Raw genomic sequence first — 9363 nt, forward strand, 5'->3', positions numbered from 1 at the left:
CCTCCTGTCCCCCATGTCCCCCCGTGGCTGGCCCTGTCCCCTCACGTCCCTCTGTGTCCCTCCCTGTCCCCCCTGTCCCCCTGTGTCCCTTCATGTCCCCCATGTGTCCCCCTGTGTCCCCCGTGTCCCTTCATGTGCCCCATGTCCCTCCATGTCACCTCATGTCCCCCATGTCCCCCCATGGCTGGCCCTGTCCCCTCACATCCCTCTGTGTCCCTCTGTGTCCCCCAGGTCCCTCAATATCCCCCATGTCCCTCCATGTCCCCCTGTGTCCCCCGTGTCCCTTCATGTGCCCCATGTCCCTCCATGTCACCTCCTGTCCCTCCATGTCCCCCATGTGTCCCCTATGTCTCCCTGTGTCCCCCGTGTCCCTCCATGTCACCTCCTGTCCCCCATGTCCCTCCATGTCCCCCTGTGTCCCCCTTGTCCCCCTGTGTCCCCCCTGTCCCTCCATGTGCCCCATGTCCCTCCATGTCACCTCATGTCCCCCATGTCCCCCTATGGCTGGCCCTGTCCCCTCATGTCGCTCTGTGTCCCTCCCTGTCCCCCTGTGTCCCTTCATGTGCCCCATGTCCCTCCATGTCACCTCCTGTCCCCCATATCCCATGTCCCCCCGTGGTTGGCCCTGTCCCCTCATGTCCCTCTGTGTCCCTCCATGTCCCCCATGTCCCTCCATGTCCCCCCATCCCTCCATGTCCCCCATGTGTCCCCTCTGTCCCCTTGTGTCCCCCATGTCCCTCCATGTCCCCCTGTGTCCCCCGTGTCCCTCCATGTCCCCCATGTCCCTCCATGCCACCGCATGTCCCCATATCCATCCCTGTCCCTTCACGTCCCTCTGTGTCCTCCCTTTCCGTGTCTCCTCTGTCCCTCTGTGTCCCCCATCCCAACATCCCCCCGTCCCCACATCTCTCCATGTCCCCCCGTGTCCCCATGTCCCTCCATGTGCCCTGTGTCCCTCCATGTCCCCCATGTGTCCCCTATGTCTCCCTGTGTCCCCCGTGTCCCTCCATGTCACCTCCTGTCCCCCATGTCCCTCCCTGGCCCCCCTGTCTCTCCATGTCCCCCCTGTCTCTCTGTGTCCCCCATGTCCCTCTGTGTCCCCCCCATGTCCCTCCATGTCTCCCCTGTCCCCCCAGGTCCCTCCGTGTCCCCCATGTCCCTCTGTGTCCCCCCTGTCCCCATGTCCCCTCTGTGTCCCCCCATGTCCCCATGTCCCCCCATGTCCCTCTGTGTCCCCCATGTCCCTCTGTGTCCCCCATCCCAACATCGTCCTGTCCCCACATCCCTCCCTGTTCCCCCGTGTCCCCATGTCCCTCTGTGCCCCCCCATGTCCCCCCATGTCCCTCCCTGTCCCCCATGTCCCTCCATGTCCCCCCTGTCCCCATGTCCCCCTGTGTCCCCCCATGTCCCCCCGTGTCCCTCCATGTCCACCCTGTCCCCACGTCCCTCCATGTCCCTCTGTGTCCCCCATGTCCCTCTCTGGCCCCCACGTCCCTCCATGTCCCCTCTGTGTCCCCCCATGTCCTTCTGTGTCCCCTCCGTCCCCACATCACTCCATGTCCCTCCATGTCCCTCCGTGTCCCCCATGTCCCTCCATGTCCCCTCTGTCCCTCTGTGTCCCCCATCCCAACATCCCCCCGTCCCCACATCTCTCCATGTCCCTCCATGTCCCTCCGTGTCCCCCTGTCCCCACGTCCCTCCATGTCCCTCTGTGTCCCCCCTATGTCCCCCCAGGTCCCTCCGTGTCCCTCCGTGTCCCCCTGTCCCCACGTCCCTCCATGTCCCTCCCTGGCCCCCATGTCCCTCCATGTCCCCCCTGTCCCTCTGTGTCCCCCATGTCCCTCTGTGTCCTCCATGTCCCTCCCTGGCCCCCCTGTCCCTCCATGTCCCTCTGTGTCCCCCATGTCCCTCTGTGTCCCCCCATGTCCCTCCATGTCTCCCCTGTCCCCACGTCCCTCTGTGTCCCCGCCATGTCCCCCCAGGTCCCTCCGTGTCCCCCATGTCCCTTTACGTCCCTCATGTCCCTCCCTGGCCCCCATGTCCCTCCATGTCCCCCCTGTCTCTCTGTGTCCCCCATGTCCCTCTGTGTCCCCCCATGTCCCTCTGTGTCCCCCCCATGTCCCCCCATGTCCCTCCGTGTCCCCCTGTCCCCACGTCCCTCCATGTCCCTCTGTGTCCCCCCTGTCTCTCTGTGTCCCCCATGTCCCTCTGTGTCCCCCCATGTCCTTCCATGTCTCCCCTGTCCCCACGTCCCTCTGTGTCCCCCCCATGTCCCCCCATGTCCCTCTGTGTCCCCCATGTCCCTCCGTGTCCCCCTGTCCCCACGTCCCTCCATGTCTCTCTGTGTCCCCCCAGGTCCCTCCGTGTCCCCCTGTGTCCCCTATGTCCCTCCGTGTCCCCCTGTCCCCACGTCCCTCCATGTCCCTCCATGTCCCTCCGTGTTCCCCCATGTCCCTCTGTGCCCCCCCCACGTCCCTCCGTGTCCCTCCGTGTCCCCCCTGTCCCCCCCGTGCCCCCCCGTCCCCCTGACCGTGTCCCCTGTCCCAGCAAGGGGAGCTGGACGCCTGGGCCGCCCGCATGAACGCGCAGTTCGAGGAGGCCGAGCGCTTCCACCTGGTCGTCGAGTGACAACGGACCCGGCGACACCGTTTTGGGGCCATTAAACCGCTTTTCCTGTCGCCTCGTGACGTCACGTGTGTCTCTGCCCCCACCGCACGAATGGGACGCCTGTCTCTTTAAGAGGGGGGGGGCGTGGAGGTGCAGAGCAGCCAATCAGCGCGCGCCATGGTGACCCCCCCCCCCCCCCGCGGCCTGCGTGGCCAATGGGGAGGCAGGAGGGTCACGTGGGGGCGCCCAAGAGAGGGGTGTGGCCTGGAGGGCGTGGTCAGCGTTGGTCACGCCCCCTGTGGGCGGGGCCATGGGAGTCCAGGGGAGGGGGGCAGCCCCAGGCTCCTCCCCCCCCAATAAACCTACTCCCACCTGCAGCTCTGGCCTTGTTAGCCCCGCCCCCTCTTTAGCCCCGCCCCCTCTTTAGCCCCGCCCCCTCATTAGCCCCACCCCCTCATTAGCACCAACGAGCTAATCCTTAGCATTAACCAACCAAGACTTTAATGAGCTCCTCCCCTTGCCCCCCCACGTGATTAATGAGCTCGTTAGCCCAGAGCCTCGTTAGGCCCCTCTTTTTCCACACGGGTCCGGTGCCCTCTAGGGCCAGGCTTAACGAGCGGCTCGTTAACCCGGCCTCCATTTGGGGGCCTCGTTAGTCCCAGCGAGCCGCACTGGGGGACCCTCATTAGCGTCTTCCCCCAGGGGTTGCTAATTAGCGGCCTCGTTAGCCCCTCTGCCCTTGTTAATCCAGCTCCTGGATGAGCGGCCTCCGCGGAGGCTCCGTCGGCCTCCGTCGCTCCCCGGCCTCCAGGAGGCCCCCGAGGCCCCCACTCCGCGGAGGCTCCGTCGGCCTCCGTCGCCCCCCCGGCCTCCAGGAGGCCCCCGCTCCGGGGAGGCTCCGTCGGCCTCCGTCGCTCCCCGGCCTCCAGGAGGCCCCCGAGGCCCCCGCTCCGCGGAGGCTCCATCGGCCTCCGTCGCTCCCCGGCCTCCAGGAGGCCCCCGCTCCGGGGAGGCTCCGTCGGCCTCCGTCGCCCCCCGGCCTCCAGGAGGCCCCCGCTCCGGGGAGGCTCCGTCGGCCTCCGTCGCTCCCCCGGCCTCCAGGAGGCCCCCGCTCCGTGGAGGCTCCGTCGGCCTCCGTCGCTCCCCGGCCTCCAGGAGGCCCCCGCTCCGTGGAGGCTCCATCGGCCTCCGTCGCTCCCCGGCCTCCAGGAGGCCCCCGCTCCGGGGAGGCTCCACCGGCGACGCGGGGGAGCGGAGGCCCCCGAAGGCCTCCGGGAGGCCCCCGAGGCCCTGCAGCCTCCCCCGGCCCTGCAGCCTCCGGTGCTCGGCGCGGGCCTCCCTGGCCAGGGCCTCCAGCTGGGCCGGGTGCTGGCGGCACCAGGCGAGCAGGAACTCGCACTCCTTGCGGCAGCGGCGGGCGATCGAGCGGAGGCCCCGGGGAGGCCGCCGCAGGGCGCGGGCCGCGTGCGCCAGGGCCCTCGGGGCGGCCTCCTCGGCCTCCAGCAGCTCGGCGGCCGCCAGGGCCAGCGCGGCGGCGCCCAGCGGCCCCGGCGGGTACCCGGCGGCGGCGGCGGAGGCCGCGGAGGCCGCCAGGGCCGCCGCCGTGGAGGGGAAGGGGCCGCGGGCGGCCAGCGCGGCCGCCAGGAGGCCGCGGGGGAGAGGCCCCCGCGGCGCCAGCGCCAGGGCCTGCGCGTAGGCGCCCAGCGCCCGCGGCACCTGGAAACGCAGCAGCGGCGACAGCCGCCGAGGGGCCCCCGGCACGAGGGGGCCTCCCGCGGAGGCGCCGGCGGCCTCCGCAGGTTGGGGCATCTTTGCCTTGGTCAACTTGGCCTCGGCCTCCTCAGTCTTGGCCTCCTTGGAGCGTTTGGCCTCCTTGGAGCGTTTGGCCTCCTTGGAGCATTTGGCCTCCGTGGCCTCGGCCTCCTCAGTCTCGGCCTCCTCGGAGCGTTCAGCCTCCGTGGCCTCGTCCCCTGCGGTCTCGGCCTCCTTGGAGCGTTTGGCCTCCTTGGAGCATTTGGCCTCCTTGGAGCGTTTGGCCTCCGTGGCCTCGGCCTCCTCAGTCTCGGCCTCCTCGGAGCGTTCAGCCTCCGTGGCCTCGTCCCCTGCGGTCTCGGCCTCCTTGGAGTATTTGGCCTCCGCGGCCTCGTCCCCTGCGGCCTCGGCCTCCTCGGAGCGTTCGGCCTCCGTGGCCTTGGCCTCCTCAGTCTTGGCCTCCTTGGAGCGTTTGGCCTCCGTGGCCTCGTCCCCTGCGGCCTCGGCCTCCTCGGAGCGTTTGGCCTCCGTGGCCTCGTCCCCTGCAGTCTCGGCCTCCTTGGAGCGTTTGGCCTCCTTGGAGCGTTTGGCCTCCTTGGAGCGTTTGGCCTCCTTGGAGTATTTGGCCTCCATGGCCTCGTCCCCTGCGGTCTCGGCCTCCTTGGAGCGTTCGGCCTCCGTGGCCTCGTCCCCTTCAGTCCTGGCTCCTTCATTTGCGGCCTCCTTGGCCCCCTCCTTGTCTGCAGCGTCTTCGGCCTCGGCAACGTCCACCCTGCCCTTGGCCTCGCCCACGGCCTCAACCAACGCGGCCTTGGGCCCTTTGGCCTCCTCCTTGCCCAGGGCCTCCCGAGCCTCCTCCTCCTCCTCCTCCTCGCCGCCCAGCTCCGTCACCAGCCTCCTCCTCGGCAGCCGCCTCCACCAGGGCCTCCAGGGCGGCAGCTGCGCGGCCACCTCTCCCGAGGCCACCAGGCGCCCGAACTCGGCCCGTTCCGCGGGGCTCAGGAGGCTCCAGAGGCGCCGCAGCTCCTCGGCCTCGTCCTCGTCCTCATCCTCATCCTCGGCCTCCCCCTCCTTCTCGGCCTCGTTTTTGGCCTCTTCTCCCTTCTCGGCCTCGTCCTCGGCCTCCTCCTCCTTCTCGGCCTCCTCCTCGTCCTCTCCCTCGTCCCCGGCCTCCTCTTCGTCCTCCTCGTCCTCACCTTCCTCCTCCTGCTCCCGCAGCCTCCTCAGCGCGGCCTCCAGCCTCGCGCGGGCCCCGTCGCCGCCCCCGCGGCCCCCCAGGGCCTGCAGCAGCTGCCGCCGCTGGAAGCGCCGGGCGCAGTCCCCGTGTCGCCGGTAGCAGCGCGCGGAGCAGAGGCGCCGGTTGCAGCGCGGGCAGCAGTAGGGGGCGCCCGCGGCGCCGCACGGGCCGCACGCGGCGGCCGCCGCCATGGCGCGGGGCGGCCTCCTCCCCGCGGCCGCCGCTCGGCTGCTTCCGCCGCCGCTCGGTTCTTCCCGGCGCCGCTCGGGCTCTTCCGGCACCGCTCGGTTCTTCCCGGCGCTGCTCGGTTCTTCCCGGCACCGCTCGGGCACTTCCGGCGCCGCTAGGGCTCTTCCGCCGCCGCTCGGTTCTTCCCGGCGCCGCTCGGTTCTTCCCGGCGCCGCTCGGGAGCTTCCGCCGCCGCTCGGCTCCTCCCGGCGCCGCTCGGGGGTTTCCGGCGCCGCTCGGTTCTTCCCGGCACCGCTCGGTTCTTCCCGGCGCCGCTCGGGCACTTCCGGCACCGCTCGGTTCTTCCCGGCACCGCTCGGTTCTTCCCGGCGTCGCTCGGTTCTTCCCGGCGCCGCTCGGGCGCTTCCGCCGCCGCTCTGTTCTTCCCGGCGCCGCTCGGGCGCTTCCGCCGCCGCTCGGTTCTTCCCGCCGCCGCTCTGTTCTTCCCGGCGCCGCTCGGGCTCTTCCGGCGCCGCTCGGTTCTTCCCGGCACCGCTCGGGTGTTTCCGCCGATAACGTCTCCCTCGGCTGGCCACGCCCCCTGCTCCTCCTAACCGCCCCCTCCCCTCTCCGGCACGTTCGGCTCTTTCCGCTTGTCTCCCCCTCCCACCCCAGGAGCCGCTCGTGCGTTTCCGCCACCGCTCGCCTCCTTCCGCTCCCCCTCGGGTGTTTCCGTCGCCCCTCGGCTACGCCCCCTCCCCTCTCCGACAAGTTCGGCTCTTTCCGCCTGCTCCCCACCCCACCCAGGAGTCGCTCGTGCGTTTCCGCCTCCGCTCGGCTCTTTCCGCTCCCCCTCGGGTGTTTCCGTCGCCGCTCGGCTGCGCCCCCCTCCCGCGCGCTCGGGTATTTCCGTCCCTCCCCCGCCCACCCGGCGCCGCGCTCGGCTGTTTCCGCCCTCGCCGACGTCACCCTCCCCTGGCCACGCCCCCCGCTCTTCCCGAGCGCCCCCTCCCCTCCTTGGCGACTTCGGGTGTTTCCGGCGCCGCTCGGCTCTTTCCGCCCCCCCTCCCCCCTGCAGCCACGTGCACCACCACGACCCGCCCATTAATGAATTAGCGCTAATTAACGAGCGTTTATTGGCGCGGGGAGGGCCTAGGAGTTGGCGTTGGGGCCCTTCTTCTTGCCGAAGCCGGGCACCACGTTGACGAAGCGGCGGTTGTACTGCATGCGCCGCTTGGCCCGGCCCGTCTTCTTCTTCTTCTTCTCCTGCTTGGCCACCTGCAATGGGGGGACAAGGTGACAAGGGGACAAGGGATGGTGTCAGCAGCTCCCTGCACCTCTTTGTGCCTTTTTACCCCCAAAAATGAGGGAGCAACGTCTCGACTTTGCAGCACGCAGCCCCAAAAATGAGAGAGCAGAGTCTCCGTTTTGCACCATTTTGCCCCAAAACCAAGAGCTCAAAGTGCTCATTTTGCATCATGTTGCTCCCCAAAAATTCAGAGCTCCCAATCTCCATTTTGCCCCAAAATGGACCCCCAAACTGAGAGGTTGGAGTCCCCATTTCACACTGCTTCACCCCCAAAAATGAGAGCTCAGAGTCCCTGTTTCCCCCCAAATCTGGGTACTCAGTCCCTGTTTCACCCCGTTTCGCCCCAAACCCGGGTGCCCAGTCCCCATTTCAGCCCTTTTTACCCAAATCCAGGCACTCAGCCCCAATTCTGCCCCAAACCTGGGCGCTCAGCCTCCAATTTTGCCCCGTTTCCCCCTAAACCCAGGCGCTCAGCCCCAGTTTCACCCCGTTTCGCCCCAAACCCGGGTGCCCAGTCCCCATTTCACCCTTTACCCCTCAGCCCCAATTCTGCCCCAAACCCGGGCGCTCAGCCCCCAATTTTGCCCCGTTTCCCCCTAAACCCAGACGCTCAGCCCCAATTTCACCCCGTTTTGCCCCAAACCCGGGTGCCCAGTCCCCATTTCAGCTCTTTTTACCCCTCAGCCCCAATTCTGCCCCAAACCTGGGCGCTCAGCCCCCAATTCTGCCCCATTTCCCCCTAAACCCAGGCGCTCAGCCCCAATTTCACCCCGTTTCGCCCCAAACCCGGGTGCCCAGTCCCCATTTCAGCCCTTTTTACCCCAAATCCAGGCACTCAGCCCCAATTCTGCCCCCAACCCGGGCGCTCAGCCCCAATTTCACCCCGTTTCGCCCCAAACCCAGGTGCCCAGTCCCCATTTCAGCCCTTTTTACCCCAAATCCAGGCACTCAGCCCCAATTCTGCCCCAAACCCGGGCGCTCAGTCCCCAATTTCACCCCGTTTCGCCCCAAACTCGGGTGCCCAGTCCCCATTTCAGCCCTTTTTACCCCTCAGCCCCAATTCTGCCACAAACCCGGGGGCTCAGCCCCAATTTCACCCCGTTTCGCCCCAAACCTGCTGTCCCCGCTCACCTTGGGTGTCTGTCCCCTCACTTTCCCAGCACGGGCCAAGGATCCGTGGACCTTCCCTGCAAAGGGGGGGACATTGGACACCTCGTTAGGATGTGCTAATGAATTGTCCCCAAATGTCCCCTTGGTGGCCACTCACCGCCCCGCAGGCGCGCGGCCACCTCCAGCGTGGCCAGGGGGGTGACACCGCTCCGGGCCACCACGGTGTCATCGTGCAGGGGGGTCCCGGCGAGCAGCAGCACCTGGTCGGGGGCCGCGACGCCCTCGAGGGCGGCCACCCGCTCCTGGGGACACGGGGAGGGGGGTGTCAGCGCCCGCGGGTGTCCCCGAGTGTCCCCCGCGTGTCCCCGAGTGTCCCCCGCGTGTCCCCGCGTGTCCCCCCGAGTGTCACCTTGAGCTGCGCGACGGTCTCGTCGTCGGCGACGTCGAGGACGTGCAGGGCCTGGGCGCGCACGAAGAGCTGCATGGTGCTGGGAGGGGGACAATGGGACGGTGACACCGCTGTCGGGACGGGGACAGCGCGACGGTGACACCGCCAGTGTGACGGTGACACCGCCGTCGGGACGGGGACACCGCCATCGGGACAGTGACAGCGCGACGGTGACACCGCCGTCGGGACGGGGACACCGCCGTCGGGACGGGGACAGCGTGACAGTGACACTGCCAGTGTGACGGGGACAGCGCGACGGTGACACCGCCAGTGTGACGGGGACAGTGTGACGGTGACACCGCCAGCGTGACGGGGACACCGCCAGTGTGACAGTGACGACGCCATCGGGACGGGGACAGCACAATGGTGACACCGCCAGCGTGACGGTGACAGCGCGACGGTGACACCGCCAGTGTGACGGGGACAGCGTGATGGTGACACCGCCGTCGGGACGGGGACAGCACGACGGTGACACCGCCAGCGTGACGGTGACACTGCCAGCGTGACGGTGACGGCGCCATCGGGACGGGGACAGCATGACGGTGACACCGCCAGTGTGACGGTGACACCGCCATCGGGACGGGGACAGCGCAACGGTGACACCGCCAGTGTGACGGTGACACCGCCAGTGTGATGGTGACGGCACCATCGGGACGGGGACAGCATGACGGTGACACCGCCAGTGTGACGGTGACACCGCCGTCGGGATGGGGACAGCATGACGGTGACACC

At 68.7% G+C, this 9363-nt stretch overlaps 1 protein-coding gene across 1 annotated transcript; it reads right to left on the reverse strand.

Annotated features, from left to right (window-relative positions):
- Window positions 1–6866: 6866 nt before the first annotated feature.
- Window positions 6867–8694, reverse strand: LOC148590456 (ubiquitin-like FUBI-ribosomal protein eS30 fusion protein). The gene is made up of 4 exons (XM_088539030.1): window positions 8593–8694; window positions 8341–8485; window positions 8205–8260; window positions 6867–7042 (listed from the first exon to the last, which is right to left on the reverse strand). The coding sequence occupies exons 1-4, from the start codon at window positions 8665–8667 to the stop codon at window positions 6917–6919; spliced, it is 402 nt and encodes a 133-aa protein (XP_088395156.1). The 5' UTR covers window positions 8668–8694; the 3' UTR covers window positions 6867–6916.
- Window positions 8695–9363: the final 669 nt, after the last annotated feature.

This window comes from Tinamus guttatus, unplaced genomic scaffold (assembly GCF_059628265.1).
Source record: "Tinamus guttatus ecotype Peru unplaced genomic scaffold, ASM5962826v1 Tinamus_guttatus_pri_ptg001328l, whole genome shotgun sequence".
Classification (NCBI taxonomy): domain Eukaryota; kingdom Metazoa; phylum Chordata; class Aves; order Tinamiformes; family Tinamidae; genus Tinamus; species Tinamus guttatus.

Bases quoted from the DNA above. Each gene is read 5' to 3' on its own strand.
- LOC148590456 (XM_088539030.1), bottom strand. From the start codon at position 8,667: ATGCAGCTCTTCGTGCGCGCCCAGGCCCTGCACGTCCTCGACGTCGCC. The intron at 8,486-8,592 runs GTGACACTCGGG...CCGTGTCCCCAG, and splicing joins AGACCGTCGCGCAGCTCAAG to GAGCGGGTGGCCGCCCTCGA. The intron at 8,261-8,340 runs GTGAGTGGCCAC...CCCCCTTTGCAG, and splicing joins GGCCGCGCGCCTGCGGGGCG to GGAAGGTCCACGGATCCTTG.